Source organism: Miscanthus floridulus, chromosome 4, assembly GCF_019320115.1.
Source record: "Miscanthus floridulus cultivar M001 chromosome 4, ASM1932011v1, whole genome shotgun sequence".
NCBI lineage: Eukaryota > Viridiplantae > Streptophyta > Magnoliopsida > Poales > Poaceae > Miscanthus > Miscanthus floridulus.
Window position 1 is genome coordinate 59,148,882 of NC_089583.1, and position 19,140 is coordinate 59,168,021.

Sequence of the window (19,140 nt, forward strand, 5' to 3'; positions counted from 1 at the left end):
TACATTTTGTTTTCAGCCAATTTTTTAATTTATTTTTTCTATCGATTATTATAGCACATATAACATACATCCCATTATTATATCACATACAACAAACATATAGCCCATATAGACAAGCTCATTTTCAATTACATAAGAACTCAATCCACCAGCGAACACCATTAGTTTCAATTACATCAAGAATATTGCTAATGGACGGTCACAAAATGAAAAATATTGAGGTCCAAATATATGGCAATTATCTGACAAATATTGAGGTCCAAAGATATGGCAATTATTAAATCCTCGATATCAGCATCTGACTCCTCTAACTACAGTTTCCAGCTGCTCAGTTTCCAACTTCTTAAATTCAAGGTAGATGTAGGCACAGCCGCATAGACGCTTGATGCATAAAAGAACCTGCCATAGAAACATAAATTTAACTTTGATTCAAGAGATGAGCACTAAATTAACTTCAGTTGGAGACATGGTACTACCAATCTGCATCTATAGTTTGTCAACAAAGATCAAAATGTTTTTTAAGCATGTCATTTTTTATACTAAAACTAATCCACGAGTGTTCTGTTAATTCAGTCTTGCTTTATTTATTCTCTTTCATGCATACTGTCGGGTTCATAAACCCAGGGTTCCTGATGGGCCTGTTTCCTAGCAAAAGCTCGGCCCAGCAGACGGCATTACAACAACGCGCGACTCTTGAGCAGGCCCAGATACCTAACGATAGGCCGGAAGAGCTACCCAGTCTCCGACCGGAAGCCCTGGCCAAGGAGGGGATGACGCTCGCTTCCGACTCCGACCTGTTTTTCCGACCAGGAATACGTCGAACCTCTGCTTATAGCTCTTCTTCGGCCGACACGGTCGGAGCCGACTGGGAACGACCGACCGGGGACGCCCGCTCGGTGAGGACCCAAGAATCAAGCGGAGTAGATAAGCTAAGGCGCTCAAGTCAACCGCAATACCGAGGACTGTACCCTGCACACCTGTAGGACAATAACGCCAAGCCATGCCAGGAGGGTGCTATGCAACCTTCCAGACATTTCAAATTAAGTTTGAAAGTAAAGTTTCCAACATAGTTTAGTACAGTGCCAATATACGATCATAGTCCACAAAAGCATGTAGAGGGATTAATAAAGAAGCCTGTCCAAGGCTTACTCCTCATCCACAGCAGGATAGAAGCAACTCTTGTAATAACCATGATAAACAGTGCCATCTGCAACAATGGAAAATGAAACCCTAAGTACGAGAAGGTACTCAGCTAGACTTACCCGTCATAAACCAGAAATAAAATGACTCCAAGGATCATGCAAGGCTGTATAAGTGGAGATAGCTTGACAACATTTTGCATAAAAGCGATTAACTCAGTTATACAATTATGATTCTCTTATCAAGTTAATTTTAACTATCCATCTCAAAATTCGCAACTAACCTGTGCCAAACATGTCGTATATCATTTTAGAAGCATACAATAGTAACCATAGCAGGTATTGTAATTTCATATTCATTCGAACCATCATGTTTCATAACACAGTTACTACGATGTTGAGACTAGCCAAGTTTTCTCACTATCCGGGAGAGACGGCGATTCAAATCGATTTCAACCAGCTGGGAATTTATTCCTAACACAAACCCAGGCAGACCAGATCATTAGTCGCCTTAGGTCACCTTTAGTACAACTCAGGTCCACATTTTGCGGGTTCGTACCGCGCCGCACAGTCGGGGACACCAAATGCCAGGACGTTCAGGCCTAGCCTGCCCTTGGGCTCAGTCTGGCTCCCTGCAAGGAGCGCACAACAGAACGGGACCCGGCCTGAATTGAGCTACTCGGCTTCGCAGTTGGAATGAGTTATCCGGCCAGCTAACTGATAGGCATGCGTTCAATCTTGTCAGAAGCGCCAACAACGGTACGGTCCTTAATCGGTACAGACGGGATCACATGAGTCAGCCTACGCATAGACTCCGCCCGGCCTTAATTTTGTTTTACCCCATGATTCTGTTCCACAATAGCAAATATAGCCAACCGTGCTTCGGTATCCACCTATATCTCGCAGATGACAGAAAATCACCCGACTTCTACCGGTCTAAGCATAGCTAAGCATATATTCGATCCTGGACCTACACAGGGTTAACGGTGTATATATCTGGACAAAGAATTTATATGCATGAAGTGGTTCCAATCAACTCTTATAACCTAATGCATCAATCATAAGGACTTAAGTAATCATTTGTAAAATACTGGGAGACTTAGAATGCTCCGGGGCTTGCCTTTCAGAAAGGAAGTGGGGCGGTGATCAGGGCACTCCGGAAGCTCTTCTGGGTTCTGCTCCTCGCCTTCGGGAGCTGCGGCTTGAGGATTCCCTGGCTGGTCCCCTTCCTCTACTTCATTGAACTCCAGCAACGTTATTTCTTCCTCCGATGCTAGATGCATGAATATGGCATAAGGTATTGCGAATGTATGCATGCCGACAAGTATAATATGATGATACGTGATGAATGCATTCTTATATGTATTCTTAACATCATGGTGCTGAAGTAATAACAAGTGTATCGTGTTTTACTGAGTAGGTGCATATCTCTTCTTAATTACTCAATCAAACACTTCAGCAGTTCATGTACTACACTATAAAACAATAGCTACTTGTTTTACTCATAACTAAAGTTCTACTTATCCAAATGTGGTGATCTTGGACTTTATGGAAATCTTATAAAATTGTCTACATCTCTTATTTAATCACCAAAAGCTAATTCACAATTTATCTTAACCAAAACAGACAATTAATCCAGTGCTGTCCAGAAATTCCAGAGAGCAAGCAATTCGGAAATACTAAATTTAAACAGCTATAACTTCTAAACTCTGTGGCCTATGGTCCTGAAATTTTAACACAAGATATATGAAGAAGTTATCTACAACTTTGTTATTAACCATTTTTATAGCAAACACCATTTTTACTATGCAACATACCTAATCACAGAATCTGTCCGAAAACCCTCCCAACTTGAATTATAAAGCAACAATACTTTTACTTCATGTAAGCATTCAAATTTTTGACAACACAAAGTCTACCAACAGTTCAAGCATACCAAATACACTCCGAAAAACATAATGGTAAGGCCCAAACTATTTATTTAAATGCCTTTATTATTTTATTTAGATACTTAGGTTAAATAATAAACATATAATGAATGTGTATTCATAAATTCTCAAAAATTTACAGTGCCTTACTAATTCTACCAAAAGACTACTGTAAAAGTTTCATGCCATTTTACCAGGTAAAACATTCTATGTAAAAATGACAAGGTAGAAAAGCTTAAAATAGCAAAAATAGAAAACCCTAGTGAAAAGTGTCAAGCAACAGATTTTATATTTTTCTTGTCATCCATATGGTACTAGGACAACCTCCAACAAATTTCATGAATATTGGATTCATAAATAATTTATAAAAATTCATACAAGGATTACCTAATTATAAAAGGAAAATCTATCACTACAAATCTATACTTGCACTGACCCTCAAATTTTTACCAGAGCTCATACATGTCAAGAATAGCTTGCCACAAAAATTTCATAATTTTTGGAGCAAAGGAACTCTAGAGATAAAATAAACAAATTTACATGCATTCAAAAACACATTTCAAGTTTCAATTTAAATCTTCCAAAAAATCTATTGAAAATTCTAATACCATATTTTTCCTAAATACTACCCTTCGCCAAGATCCTAACAAAATTTGAACCACCGAAATTTGGATCTACACAACTAGAGATATAAAATTTACAAAACCGCATGAAATTAAGGATTAAATGAGCTATCCTAATACTCTTCAGCCGATGACAGGCGGGACCCGCCTAACAGGGGACCCCACGCGTCAGTGACACAGAATAGGGCAGTGGCGCTGCTTGATACTGTGCGGCCATGGCTCATCGACGGCGAGCTTCACCGGCGATGGCATCTACACATCATGACCCCCACGACCTCCCGGACTTATTGACCTACTTGACCGAGCCTATCGTCGGAGCTAAGCACGGTGGCAGCATTCATGGCGGCACGGCGGAGCCGGACAACGGCGCTACGCCAGCGGTGGCCACGGCGACACAAGTTCAAGCTCGGACGAGCATCTACTACCCAAGACGAACTCAACGCAGCAAGCTAACGCATGGAAAGATGGACGGTGACGCTCCAGCCACGGTGACGGGCGTGACGATGATGCTCCAGCAAGGTCAAGCATGGCACGGAGGCTTACCGAGCATGGTCAGCAAGCACGGGCAGATGCGGTGAGGCTTGGGGATGGAAGTGGAGTGGCTGCGGTTGTGACTGGGTGAGGTGGAGCGAGCTGGCGCCGATAATGGCGACGGCGGTGAGCACTATGGCGACGGAGGGGTAGAAAAACGAAATGGGTGCGTGGGCTTGACCGGGCGAGGGCTAGGGGTGATAAGGCGTGCTCTGGCCTGCCTTAGCCACATGGGGCAGGGCACCGGTGACGCGCAGCGTTTGCCTCCTCCACGCGACAGCCCTGTTCTGTGCCGGTCGGCCACTGAATCAGTCGATTCCGTCGGTTCAGTGATCACGCTTTTGGCCTGACAGCGGGTTTTGACAGCGCTCGATCTCGTGAACCATGAGTAATTAGCACCAACAATCTAAACCAAACTTGTAGTTCAATGTACTAGTTTCAAATGTTCTTAAAGGATCAAGACCTAATTCCCAATGGTTAAGGAGTAATGTCATCCCAAAGTTGAGGTTTTCAAACTGTCAGAGCACTTGACTTAGCAAAATTTGCCAAGTGTTGAAAATGTTGATTTGCTAATTTTTGTGAGCCTAATTCAAGCATGTTAGGAGCTAAACGAGTCAATGACCCAAAAATAAAAGTTGTTCCTCTCGCCAAATACTACAACTTTGCTTTAGTGACCACCTCCATGCAAGGTCTCTAGCACATAGTTCAAACTTGGTCAAACATGCTACATTCAAATGATGGTATACATTCAAACTATGGCTTGGTGACCAATTTGCCCCTAACCATGAATACCATAGTTGTTCATAATGATACTCTAAACATGTTTAAGCTATTTGCAAGGTCACACAATCATTTCATGCATTGGTCACACATAGGGCTATCCAGGTCAACACATAACATCACTTGAGTGCTTGATCATGAAAGGTGACCTTCATGAACAATGATCCATTTGCTAACCTAAGTGTTGCTAATATGTTTTTGTGCCTCATATCAACCAATTACATGTATACACTCATGATCATATGCATATATACTAGGAAACATGAAATAACAAGCAATGTTGCATATGTTTCAAGCAAATGTTTCAATTGTAAAAGCTTAAATATGAATGCTTGATGCTCATGCTCATGCAATGCAAGTCAATTTATGCAAGGCTAACACCTAGGGTGTTACACACAGCTCTAGAACTCTAAAGCTACATAGAGCATATGTTCTAATACTTAGCGCACGGTGGAGCTACCGTCACTCTTGGCTCTTTAGTTCAGTGCCTGACCTGAACCTTTAACATCCCCCTTCTTATTCCCACTCGTTTGTAACCCCACAGCAAACTTCGAGCACCTAGGCTCAGGAATAAATTCACTGACCGACTGGAACTGGACGTAGGGCACATTGCCTGAACTAGTATAAATTATGTGCCATTGAGTGCTAGGCCACATTCGATCACAACGCACGACAAAACTACAAATATTTACTTGTTGCTCACTTTTCGCACCGATAGTTGGCGTCGTCCGTGGGGAAGACGTTGTGCATTCATGCTTTTGGTCATTGGATGGCCCACCTTTCCACCATCTTCGACATGACAGGCTCAAGCGATATAATTTGCTTTGGCTCGCTAGAGTTTCCCACGCTTCCACCTGTTGGGATGTGGGTTCCTCCTGTCTTCGAGCTATTCTAGACCTTCCTCTTCGAAAGCCTGGACTTCATCGCTAACTAGCTCGGCATACTTCACCTCCACAAGGAGGCACTTGTCCCGACACCCATCAGAGGAGGAGCACCCTCCGTTGGCTTCGAGCCACCCGATGACCTCAACGACGAGACACCTGCGCTTCACTTCGAGCCCATGTTGGGCTCAAGCCCCACTATGAGTAACGTACATATTGTTCTTTACTCGATGTTGAATACCTTCCGCCGATTCTCCGAAGGGGCCCTATTGCCGTCGCCATGACCGCCGTGCAACCAGTTCCCCTATGGCCTCGCGTCCCCCATGGACACGTATGCATGGGGGCTCCGAAGGATGCTAATACTGCCACCTCTCACATTCAAATTCATGAGGATGGCAGGCTATGCTCCTGCCTCTTTTCATGACCTCGTGGATGATGAGGTTGAAAGCAACGGCTCCAGCATCTGTCTCAAGAGTGCGCTATGGCGGATGCTCCGGGACAGCCACCAGTGGTAGCGGATTCTCTATAGACTCACACACCTTTGGACCCTCATGCGGAGGCCCTCGTTCGTGCGTAGGAGAACGACGAAGAGTTGCAACAAAGGCGATAGATCCAACTGCCACATGCGTGTAACCCAGCGAGCAGCGCCAGGGGTCACGCCTGTCAGGTCTAGCGCAACATCTTGGATGGAGGAAACGATCCCCCACAAGTTCGCTTAGGCTGGCCAGAACATCGCCGCTATGGCGATGCTTCTGCGTGGCCTTCCTGAGCCTATCGACCCCTAGAAGTAGGCAGTTCACCAGAACCTCCTAGGGCGCTAGTGGAAACTACTACCATTCAATAGGCAGAGAGCTCCGTGTCACGACACCGGCTCGCGGCCCCTTTTTCCACAAGGGGAATGGGGGCGCACCAGTCAAATTGCTCCATCCACTCACCACAATAGTCACTGAGCATGGAACAAGAAGCCATAGCTACACCATGGCCTGACCCGGCACTCGCTCCACACTGACCATCTATGCGCGAATGGCTTGGGCCAAACCATGATGCTCGTAGCATCATTAACAATCAGCATCAAGCCTAGAATGATGATGACGTCCATCAAGGAGCGGTGAGAGAAGGCAGCACGGGCCCCCACCAGACCACCGAGGGGAGCGGAGACACGCACCCTAGGCATGGTCATCGACCAGACAACCGGAGTCCTAGCCTAGATGGCCCGAGACCATAGGCCTTTGGCTGTCGCATCTAGAAAGCGTTGTTCCCATAGCGCTTCCAACCACCCACCAACATTGCCAAGTACATCAGAGAAAAGAATCCCTGTATATGGCTCATAGACTTCTGGCTCGCCTGCTGAGCCAGAGGAGTGCATGATGATCACTTTGTCATTCAATACCTCCCCATCTGTGTGGGGGAGCATGTTCGAGCATGGCTCGAATTCCTCCCGCCTAACAGCATCCGTGACTAGGCGAATCTCAAAAGGATCTTCATCGTGAATTTCTAGGGGATGTATGTCTGTCCTAGGAATTCCTGGGACCTCAAGAGCTGCTAGTAGGAGACCAATGAGTCCCTATGGGATTACATCTATAGGTTCTCAAAACGATGCAACTCCATTCTAGAAGTCATTGACGCGGACGTCATCAGCGTGTTCCTCTTTGGGACAACCTTGTGAGTCCTTGATCCACAAGCTCAGCTGTCTGAAGCCCTGTACCACCCATGACCTACTCGACATCGCCATGAACCACACCTCCGATGAGGAGGCGGTCAAAGTGGTCTTTAGCGGAGGTTGGGACAAGGGCAAGGCCAAGCGCGAGGACTAAGGCGAGGGCCTCTCCATGCAAAGGGGAAAAAAGAACAAGAAGGATCAGCGCCGACCGGCCAACTCTGCTTTGGTCGCCGTGGCCGATCGTGCGGGCAAGAAGCCCCAGTAGGGTCAGCCCAACCACTTCGACAAGGTCATGGAGAGCCCATGCATAAACCACGCCAAGCTCGTCAAGCACCTCTACAAGGACTACAAACTCCTCAAGCGCTTTCTACGATAGGCCGGTGGACCGAAGGAAGGATAGGGCAAGGAGGCAGCGCCCAAGAAAGGAGGCACGGCAGGCAGGGATGATGACGACTTTCCTGACCCTAAGGAATGCCTTAAGATCTTTGGGGGATCCGATGCCATCTAATCCAAGCGCCAGCACAATCTGTGCTATAGAGAGGCATGCGTCGCCGAAACAGTCATCCCCTCTTTCCTTAGTTGGTCAGAATCTCCGATCACTTTTGGTCAGAGGGACCATCCTTCCCATGTCACCAGACCGGATCGCTAGTCGCTCATCGTCAACCCCATTGTCTACAAGAAGCGCCTCACTAAGGTGTTGATGTATGGAGGCAGCGGCCTCAACATTGTCTACGTCAACACCCTCGATGCCATGCGCTTCCCCCGATCAGAGCTTCGCCTAGTGAGCTTTCCCAGGGATGTAGGCATACCCGCTTGGGCAGATCAACCTGCCCGTCATGTTTGGCAACTGAGCCAACTACCGCTTGGAAGTCCTCACCTTCGAGGTGGTGGACTTCCTAGGGACCTACCACGCCATCTTGGGGCGGCCATGCTACGCCAAGTTCATGGCGATCCCCAACTACACCTACCTCAAGTTGAAGATGCTAGGACTGAATGGCGCCATCACTGTGGGTAGCACCATTTTGCATGCCTAAACATGTGACCACGAGCATCACGAGCTCACCACTACCATCATCAACTCAGCCGAGCTCCCTCAGCTTGGAAATTCATCGACTCCGGTAGTCCTAGACTGCAACAAGCCAACCTCCTCGACTGCCTTCCACCCAATTGAGGAAACCAAGGCAGTGGGGATCGACCCCACTGACCCAACCAAGATGGTGCGGATCAGGGCCAAGCTCCTGGCCAAATAGGAATACGAGCTCGCTAACTTTCTATGTGCCAATCATGATGTCCTCGCATGGAAACCTTCTAACATGCCGAGCATACCATGGGAGGTTGCCAAGCATGCATTATGCCTCGTCCCAAGCTCAAAGCCCGCCAAGCAATGCCTACATCACTTTGACAACAAGAGGCGCAGGGCCATAGGCGAGGAGATCGCCAAACTCCTGGCAGCTGGATTCATCAAGGAGGGTTCCGAAGGGGAAGCTGCTTGGATACATCATGTCTGAACGCAACATTGAGGCCAACCCAAAAAAAATCATGGCCATCTCCAACATGGGCCCTATACGCAATGTCAAGGGCATACAGAGGCTCACCGGATGTTTGGGCGCCCTGAGCTGATTCATCTCCCAGCTAGGCAAGTAGGGGATGCCTCTCTACAAACTTCTAAAAAAGATAGATGTGTTTGTCTAGACTGAGGAGGCACAACATGCCTTGGAAAGCCTCAAAGCATCACTAACATTGGCCCCAATCCTCGTCGCTCCTGAACGGGGAGAACCCCTCCTCCTCTATATCGTGGTAAGCAACCACGTGGTGAGCGTCGCCCTAATCATCAAAAGGGAGGAGCCGGGACACCCCCTGAAGGTCCAACAACCTGTATACTTCATCAGTGAGGTACTCATCAATGCCAAGGTTCGATACCCCCAGGTGTAGAAACTTCTATACGCCATGCTGATGGCGACCTAGAAGCTCCTACACTACTTCACCAACCATGAAGTCATGGTCATCACTTCATACCCACTAGGAGACATCATCCACAACCGTGATGCTATGGGATGGATCTCCAAGTGGGCACTCGAGCTAATGGGCCACGACATCAGGTATATCCCCTGCACCGCTATTAAGTCTTAGGCTCTCATGAACTTTATCACTGAATGGACGGAGGTCCAACTCTTGACCCTAGATGTCACCCACGAGTACTGGACAATGTACTTCGATGGGTGTGGCAGAACCGCCTGAAATAACACACTTACGGAGGTGCTCGTCTTCTACTAGACACTAAGCACCCCGAAAGCAAGCTACAGCGAGCGGTATCTGTCGGACACACCCCAAGGGAGAACCCAAAAGATCCACATTTCTTCCCCAAGGATCCAATAATGAGAACGAGTTATAATACTTAATTCATTTCATACATCTAGAGTTCATAAAAGGTACATGATTACATTTCCAAAGTCATAGTGCGGAATATTAAACAACGGAATTTTAAAAATAAACATCTAGCGATAAGGAACGAGGATCCGTCTATGCCCACCAGAAGAATCCTCCACACAATGGTACTTCTCCAGCATTACCTGCAATAGGGGTAAATAAACCCTGAGTACACAATTTACTCGCAAGACTTATCCGACTAGTGGGAATAATTTTCTGACTCAAAGGAATATAATAAGCTTTATGGTTTGTTGGTTTCCTTTTTGCAGAAAGCAATACTAATAGTGAGTCCTTATTTATGTTATTATTAATAGCCATATTAATTTATTATCTAGCCATTCTATGTAAGCACATGTTCTACTTTCAAGCAAGAGTTGAGCAATCAGTTCTACTTCATCCTTCCATCTTTTAGTTCTTACTACGATGCTAAACCGTAGACAAGCCATACCAAAACACCAGTGATTCATGAATCAATGCCCCTAGCTGGGTCCCCCAAAAACACATGCCCTGCTTGTACCCTAGGCACAAGTAGGACCAACCCATCACCCTCCTATCATGGGGCCTAGGTCCCCGTCCAAACTTGGACTCCAAGCCCCCGCTCCTAAGTCCCGGACTTAGTGTGGTGCAAGGACCTCCACCATCCCCGCCTCCAATCAATCGGTCCGGAAAGAGCCGGAACCCACAACAAGAGAGCAACAAGTCTTCCCTACGCCCATACCCAAGTTTGTGCTCGGGATAATAGATATGTGACTTGCCTAGAGCCTTATACAACGACCGGTCCTTAACTGACACAGATAGAGAAAAAGTGTAACCAAGCTATGCCCTATTGGCTGCAGGACACAACCTCTTACACCCACCAGTACCCAAACCATATCCCTGCCCGGTCACCACTTTTACTTTCCACCATTTTATCATGAGTAATCATAATTATCACCTATTGTGAGTAACGATAGGTTACTCATGCTACCAAAATCCTAAGCACAGCAGCTACTTGACCTACACTAGTAGGACTCATAGGTAGATATATTTATACATGTAGTTTCCATAAAATGCCTGTAACATAAATGCACATCATATATATTCAGTGATCATTTAAAATAAGGGTTATGCACCGGGGATTGCCTTGGGTAGGCGATGGGTCAGTAAAGTCAGCACCAAAAGGCTTCGGGGCTCCCTCCTGCACAAGGATCTCCTCCACGTACTCCTCAATGACCTCTTCATAATCCTATTCGTCCATGGGCACGAACTCTACCAATTCATAATCTACATGCATGAAATGATGATGCAACACTTAGTAATATGGCAACAGTAGCTCTTAAAATAAAATACATCTATCAAGTTACTAAGCTAGTCCTACCGACTAAGGTGCTAAGTTACCTACTGTTACCACTAACAAGTATGAAGCATGACATATATCATCTTAGCAACTAAAGGTATTCTTACTCCTAATACCGATTTATTCTATATATGATAAAACAAGGGTACTAGCTATTCTATTTATTAACCTACTCTAGTGCTACAAAATTTACAGTAAGTACATAATAATCTAATGAACCTACTACAAAAACTTCATGACTAAATCTATCATCCATTTGCCACAATAATTCCGACAAAAATTAATCTACATAATACTAAGCTCTCTAATTTGAATTTATGAACCTATCATGATCACAGCTAACTATAAACTAACTACACTAACAGATAGATAGCATTTTTTGAACCTAACAAATTTTGTTTCAGTATTTTTGAACATCTATAGAATTTACTATCATTTTTCAAAGTTCAGCTAAAAACTAAATTGAATAAGCATTTGCTAATTTACTGGAAATTGAAAAACGCATTCCACCGGGTGGCCCAAGCGCGAACGGCTCGGCCCACTTCGGCGCGAACACGCGGCGCACTCGGTGCACCGACGTGGCCCATCTATGCCACGGCAGCCCACGACGGGAAGGCTCGCACGCTTCAGCTATTTTATGAAAACAACCCTGACCTACCGACGAATCACACAGAGACTGATGGCACTATTCCTACAGTCAGCTACTTCGTAGATAAACCCTCGAAACAAGCTATCTTCACAATGGCGACACGCTCGGCACCCGCACGCGTGCACCGGTGAGGCGGTGCTGGCATGGGGCGGTTACGCCTGCCAGACCGGCCCCTCCCTGCCCCTAAATGCGAGCCGATGCTTACCTAGGCATAAACCCAAAGGGATGGGCGGTGACCCAGCGAACAAAGATGTTGTCTAGAGCTCCCTCCACGATGGGGGACTCCTCCCTGCAACAGCGGCCACGTTTCCATGAGCCAAGGCACAGACAACGTGAATGAGCTCAAGGGTGGGCATCAGTGACTCACCTCGAAGTTACCAGACGTGGTGGATTGACCAAAGACAGACCGAGCCGAGCTGGCCACATGCGCACGAATGGTGCGGTGGCGCACGGTGGTGGCAAGGCTACGTCTGAGGAGGCTAGACGGCGGTAGTGATTCGGCAAGGGTGCATGGGGTGATTAGTAGGTGGAGATGAAGCTAGTGGTGCAAGGAATTGACACAAGCTGCACTGGCTAGGGCGCTTGCCTTCGACGTAGACCGACACAGTTTTATTGACCCAGAGGAACGACAGCTCCAAATTGGAGCACGGTGCGACGAGGCTCGCTGCAAGGTGGGGTCAGGTGGGTGGGTGGCTACTCAGCAGAGCCGAGGACAGGGTTAATTAGATTGGGGTGGCTCCACTGCGGCAAATTTAGAGAAGCGGGTACGGCGACCACGGCGCCAGAGAACAGGGGAGACAGGCATGGCTGGCTCATCGCTACCATGGCGGGACATGGCTGTCACTTCGGTGCTCAATCATGTACAGCTATAGGCAAGGGGGAAATAGCCAACATGTTTAGGATGGTGGGCTGCATGGCCACAATTTACAGACTGATGACGGCGGCTCGGCTATGCGCACCGCAGTGGCATGGAACCGATCAGAGGAGACAGTAGCGCAGCGTCATCGAGTGCCAACATGACGGCAAGGCAAACAAGGCAAGGTGACATGTGGGCAATGCCAAATGTGGCCACGTGCTCACGGCACCGCACCGATGAGCGCGAGGCGGTAGGGCGGTAGACGGACGCGATGGCGTTCTAGAGCGCATGCGGTGACTTCGCACAAATGACCAAGGCTAGTAGCAGTGTAGTGGCGCGACACGCGGGGTCAGCGAAAGGGCAAAGCGGCTATAGCGGGCTGGCCAGAGCAGCGGTGACGGCGATGGTGGCCTAGCGGCCAGTGCGTAGCAATGGTGGTGTGGGTCGCCATGGCTGGGCATGTGCGTGCACGAGCGTGAGCGTGAGCCAGGGCGTGGCAACGGGTGACAGTGGCCCACAGCACAGAGCCAGCGATAGGCCTAGCCAGTGTGGTGGCGCGCGTACGGTGTCCGAGCATGTGCACATCGGAGGCCGGCATGGCAGCGCCGAGGGACGAGCACGGTGACCACGTCCAGATGCAGAAACCGTGTCATGCACACTTTTTAAAGCATCCCAAAAACTCACCTCAAGGCTTCGCTCGCTAAACCAACTATTTTATGCTCAAGATGGCATGTCAAGCTATTAAAAAACCCTAAACCCATGCCACCACTTAACCTGATCCTCCTATAAAAATTCCCAAACTTCGTTTCATCGATCTATTTTCTGACTTAAGAAAAATGACTAAGTTTTTGTTCAGATTCGCGTCGAATTCGATTTCTGAGCTATCAAGTATGCTAGCTAGCGAATCCCATTCTCAACCGCAAGTATTTCATCGTCGCCTATGAACCTAGTACTACTAACTTTATTGAAGTGCCACATACGCATTCTGTAGCATTTCCGTTCAATAAAAAATCATTTAGAACCCTAAGTGATACAACGTGACATGAAACATAACATTCGTTTCACGTTTTGGATGAACGTTTTGAGCCATAGAAATTGATTTACACTCTATAATTCATACACTATCATATAAACATGATGCATATGCAAGGTTTTAGCAAAAATTATATAGTGTAACACCGAGGGTGTTACAAATCTACTCCCTAAAACAAAATCTTGACCCGAGATTTCATGTGCCTAGTGTGGGAAAGGAGATAGGGAGTACATTTGAACGCAACAACTACTCATCAAAACCAGAGAGAAGGTGGGGGTAATGCTTCAATATGTAGCTCTCTTGTTCCCACATGGCTTCATCCTCTGAATGGTTTTGCCACTGCACTTTATAGAATTTCACGACATTATTTTTGGTCACTCTTTCTTTCTCATTCAGGATTTTGACAGGGTGCTCAATATAAGTCAAATCCGGCTAGAGGGGAAGCCCTTCAATTTCCACAGCTTCATCAAGAACCCACAAACATCTCTTCAATTGTGATACATGAAACACATTGTATACCATAGATAAAATATCAGGAAGCTAGAGACGATAAGCAACTGGGCCACACTGCTCCAACACCTTATAAGGACCCACATATTGAGGGGCTAGCTTGCCACGGACACCAAACTGATGCACCCCTCTCATAGGAGACACCTTGAGATACACATAATCCCCTTCAGCAAACTGTAAGGGCCTCCTTCGCTTGTCTGTATAAGCTTTATGTCGGCTCTGAGCTGCCTTCAAGTGACTCTAAATAATGATGACTTGCTCTCGAGCCGCTTTGATAAAATTAGGCCCAAAATATCCACGGTGTCCCACTTCAACCCAGTTAAGTGACGTCCTACATTTCTTTCCATATAGAGCTTCAAATGGTGCCATACGAATGCTCTCCTGATAGCTGTTGTTGTAAGAAAACTCAGCAAACTTCAGGCATTCATCCCACTTTTTAGGGAAAGAAATGGCACAAGCTCTCAACATGTCCTTAAGCACCTGGTTCACCCTTTCTGTTTGGCCATCAGTTTGTGGATGATATGCTGAGCTTCTAAGGAGACAAGTACCAAGACATTGCTACAGCTAGTCCCAGAAATGAGAGACAAAAACTAACCCTCGAGGAGATTCTCCCACCAGAAAGGAATGAAGTGCAACGAATCGCTCAACGCACCAAGATGTTCATCACATTCAGTAACAAACTTTACAAGCGAAGTCCATAGGGAGTACTCATGAAGTGCATCCCTACTGACCAAGGGAAACAACTCCTCCTCGAGGTCCATGCCAGAATCTACGGACATCATGTGGCCCCAAGGTCGCTGGTCAGAAAAGCCTTTCGCCAAGGTTTTTACTAGCCCACTACGCTGCGAGATGTAGAGGAGGTCATTTGTAGGTGTGAGGGATGCCAGTTCTACACCCGACAAACTCATTTGTCAATGTAGGAGCTTCAAACCATCCCCATAACCTAGCCATTCATGGTCTAGGGCCTCGACATGGTTGGACCCCTCAAAAAGGGCCCGGGTGGCTTCACTCTCCTACTCATAGCGATGGACAAATTCACCAAGCAGATACAGGCGAAGCCCATCACCAACATTCGCTCAAAAGAGGCAGTCAAGTTCTTCCTTGACATCATATATCATTTTGGTGTTCCTAACTATATCATCACTGACCATGGAACTAACTTCACAGGGAAGAAGTTCCTAGACTTCTATGATGGATACATCATCAGGATTGATTGGGCCTTGGTCGGACATCCATGTACTAACAATCAGGTCGAGCGAGCCAATGGCATGGTCCTCAAAGGACTTAAGCCACGCATCTTCAACTGACTCAATAAGTATGCCGGGTGATGGGTTGCAGAGGTCCTAGCAATCCTCTGGAGCCTAAGAATGACCCCGAACCGATCCATAGGGTTCACACCTTTCTTCCTAGCCTATGGAGCTGAAGCAGTATTGCCCTCCGACCTCGACCATGGTGCCCCAAGAGTGAAGACCTTCGACCGAGTCTGAGACACAGAGGCTTAGCAGGACGTGGTTGACCTACTCGAGGAGGCTCGTGAGACAACCATCATCTGCTCCGCTCCCTACCACCAAACTCTCCACATGTACCATGAAAGAAAAATCAGAGGGAGGATCCTCGAGGTCGGTGATCTCATGCTCCGAAGAACTCAATCAACCTAGGAGAAACATAAACTCTCCACCATGGGAAGGACCCTATATGGTGACCGAGGTGATCTGACTAGGAACCTACCGGCTGAAGGACAACAACAACAACGTCCTCACCAACACATGGAACATCGAATAGTTACATTGTTTCTTCCCCTAAAGCTTGGTCTTACCATTTTCTTTCATTCAATGTTTGCTCCTACAAGCACCCGAGCCCAAGCACTCTCAACCTAGGTCACACGGGGGCTCCATGAGGGTGAGATACCACCCCTCTTTTTTACTATCATATAGTAATACTTTTCACCCAAATGAAAGGGTAGTCTATTCCTTTAATTACCCTACGTAACTTATGTTTTAAACTCCCAACCGATCACACCCCACCATGACCTATGGTTACGAGCAGCTGAGCCTCGCGGGCCACGCCCAGGTTCTTAAGGTTGCAGCCTACGGGTCCAATGTGTAGGTGTGAAAAAGAAAGAATAAAAAACAAAGCTATGCTAGGGTAAAAAACAAGGATGGTTGGGACAAGCTTCCCCTTACAAGTGATTCCATCACAAAAATGAAATTAAAGTATTCACGAATGTAAAAAACTATTCACATGGAGGCTCCCCCATGAACTTATCTTTTACATATACTGACTGTTTCTATTCTAAATTGTATTGTGGCTGCCCGATGGCATCGGCTGATGGCACGATCGATGAGGATAAGGGCAAGTTGCTTTTCGATGAGACGACGTTCGGCTCGGTCGGAGACAGGATGATGCTCGCTTCCAACCTAGTATCCACTCCTTTGGTAGGCTAGATGACATCTTCCTGGCGCACACCTTCAGCCATGCTCGAACGGCGAGCCTCCATCACCCACTGCATGGAGACTTGCTCGGCAACCATCTGTGCATATGGCACCAAGCTCTCCCCAAGCACATGGATTGCATCTATGCTCCACCCATCGGCGTACCCTCTATAGATGGTGGCGAAGTCTAGATCCGGGTGGTGCATCACCACTGAGGTCAGCACCCTAGACGTCCCGTAGAACATGCCATCGGAGATGAGCACCCGAACTTCATTTAGGACCTCCGCCAGCTGGATGGCGGGCGTACTGGTGCTCAGTCCTGACTCAAACACCTCAGAAACGACCACCTAGGCGATGTTATGAATCTGGTCAAGCTCCCCCTCGAGAGCACGTCGCTCTTCAAGGGACTTAGCTAGCACCTCTGTGCTCTAACCAATCACCACCTTGGCTGTCTCCAGCTCTCGCTCTAGAGAACCAATTTTTCCACCTAGTTCTGGAAAAAGGACAACAAGTTTAGAAGCAAAGGAAAGGAAAAACCAAGGCATCAACCAAAGGCAGAATAGATACATACCAAGGTGGGTGCTTTTGAGGATGGAGAGTTCTTCCTCTTGTCGGGTCACCTTCTCGAGCAGTTGAGCATTCGACTCCTCTGCACCAAGCACCAGCCCCCGGAGCATGACCACTTCTTGTTCTACCATTGACCGGGCCTTCTGCTCTATCTCCAGAGCCTCCAAGGACTTCTAAAGTGCCATCTCGGTCTCCACCAAGTGGACCTTCGCTATGTTGAGTTCTCGCTCAGCAGCAGTCGCCCGTTCAATCGCAAGTAGTTCCATAGCCCGTGCTCCTATCATGTCGGCCGCTCGATCTTGGGACTCACGACGGGTGGATTCTAGCTGGTGCTGAAGCTCGCCAACCTACCGCGACATCATTGCTTCAAGCTCCATCTGACTATGTTCCTCCTGAAGGAAATGGGACTTGCGGATCGACATCGCCTCTAAATCCTATAAAGCGAGGAGCAAACATGCTGAAACAACTAGTGAAAGACTAAGGAGTCAAGGACAAACACTAAAAACATAGAGAACTTACCTCTGTGATGCGTGATAGGTCGACTATAACCACTTGATGGATGAGCTCAACCCACTCCAAGTCCTCCTTGAGCCTTGCCTTGGTTTAGGGGAGATCTGAATCCATCGACAATCCTCTCTCCTCAAGCAAGTGCTAGAGCTTCACCTCCACCTCATCGCAAAGGACAAACTGAGCCTTCCCTAGGTCACCAGGGTAGGGCCACACCAGCTCGTGGGTCACCCCCAACCAGCTGGAAGATCCAGCCATCACAATATCATGTGACGACTAGATCATCACCAACTCCTACGATGGTGGGATAGCTGGTGGCTCCACCCTAGTGCCTGCCTCGCTGGAGTAGGGGATCTCCACTATCTAGACTCCATGGCTCACCGGTGGGTGTTCTACCTCTGGCCTAGCCACATCTCCTCGAGACCCCTCTAGCTCTGACCAGGAGGGTGAACCATGCGCTCCTCCTCTAGGTGAGGCAGGGAGCCTGGTTTCCCTCCTCTCTTCCACCACAGCTATTGGGGGAGGGATCACAAGGGTCACCTCTGACCCAACCTCTACCATCACCATGGGGATAGCTACCATCGCCGCCTCTGCCCCTGCCACCATACTCACGATCGGCCAAGAGGATGCAACCCCTAGAAGGGAAGGTCACACTGCCACCAATTTGCTTTCCCCACCGCTCGTCGTGACTCGCTGCAGACTAGGTCTCCACTCCTCCTGCATGCGAGGCAGGGCAATGCCCAGTCTTGCCAGGCCCCAGCCACTATCAAATAAGCATAGTTCGGTCATGCTCAAAAAACTCAGCTGTGAGATTGAGAAGGAACATAAATGCATACCTAGATGAGAGCGGTAGAGCCCTAAAGCCTCAACTCGCTAGCAATGAGCCCACCGGACAAGGACTGCTCATGGGTCGCGACCCATGCCCCCTCATATCGACCGAGGGAGGAGCTGACCTAGCTGGTTCCCGATCGGCCCATGAATGGCCATGACCGCCATCTCGTGGCAAACCCACCAGAGCAACTGATGGGGCATCTCCCCATTGTGGGTCATGCACACGCGCTGACCCTAAAGATGCGAGGGGACGAACACGCTCCTTCAACCTGCCGGCATGCCCGCCATGCTCGGAGCAGGGGGGCGGAGCCAATGATGCCTTTGAAGGGCGCAACGACCGTGCTCACTTCACCTCTCATTCGACGGTGGTATCTTTGCTCGTGGCACACTTCCTTGACTCAAGCATGTCGCTGTGCTTCTCCGTATCCCACCCACCACCGACAAACGCGA

General features: G+C 47.8%; 1 protein-coding gene across 6 annotated transcripts in view; it reads right to left on the reverse strand.

Moving 5' to 3' along the window:
- Positions 1-227: 227 nt before the first annotated feature.
- Positions 228-19,140, reverse strand: part of LOC136549717 (uncharacterized) — a 47,894-nt gene continuing 28,981 nt past the window's right edge. For 2 of the 6 annotated variants that reach the window (XR_010782005.1, XR_010782002.1), the window contains 2 exons: positions 11,092-11,232; positions 9,935-10,112 (listed from right to left, as the gene is read on the reverse strand). Coding sequence is in view for 1 of the 6 variants with exons in the window: in XM_066541104.1 (XP_066397201.1) it covers positions 292-399 (108 nt within the window). In the remaining 5 variants the exon portion in view is untranslated. Of the gene's footprint in view, positions 400-911; positions 1,208-9,934; positions 10,113-11,091; positions 11,233-19,140 lie in introns of those variants that run through there. The other 4 variants (XR_010782007.1, XM_066541104.1, XR_010782008.1 and 1 more) reach the window with 3 other exon arrangements.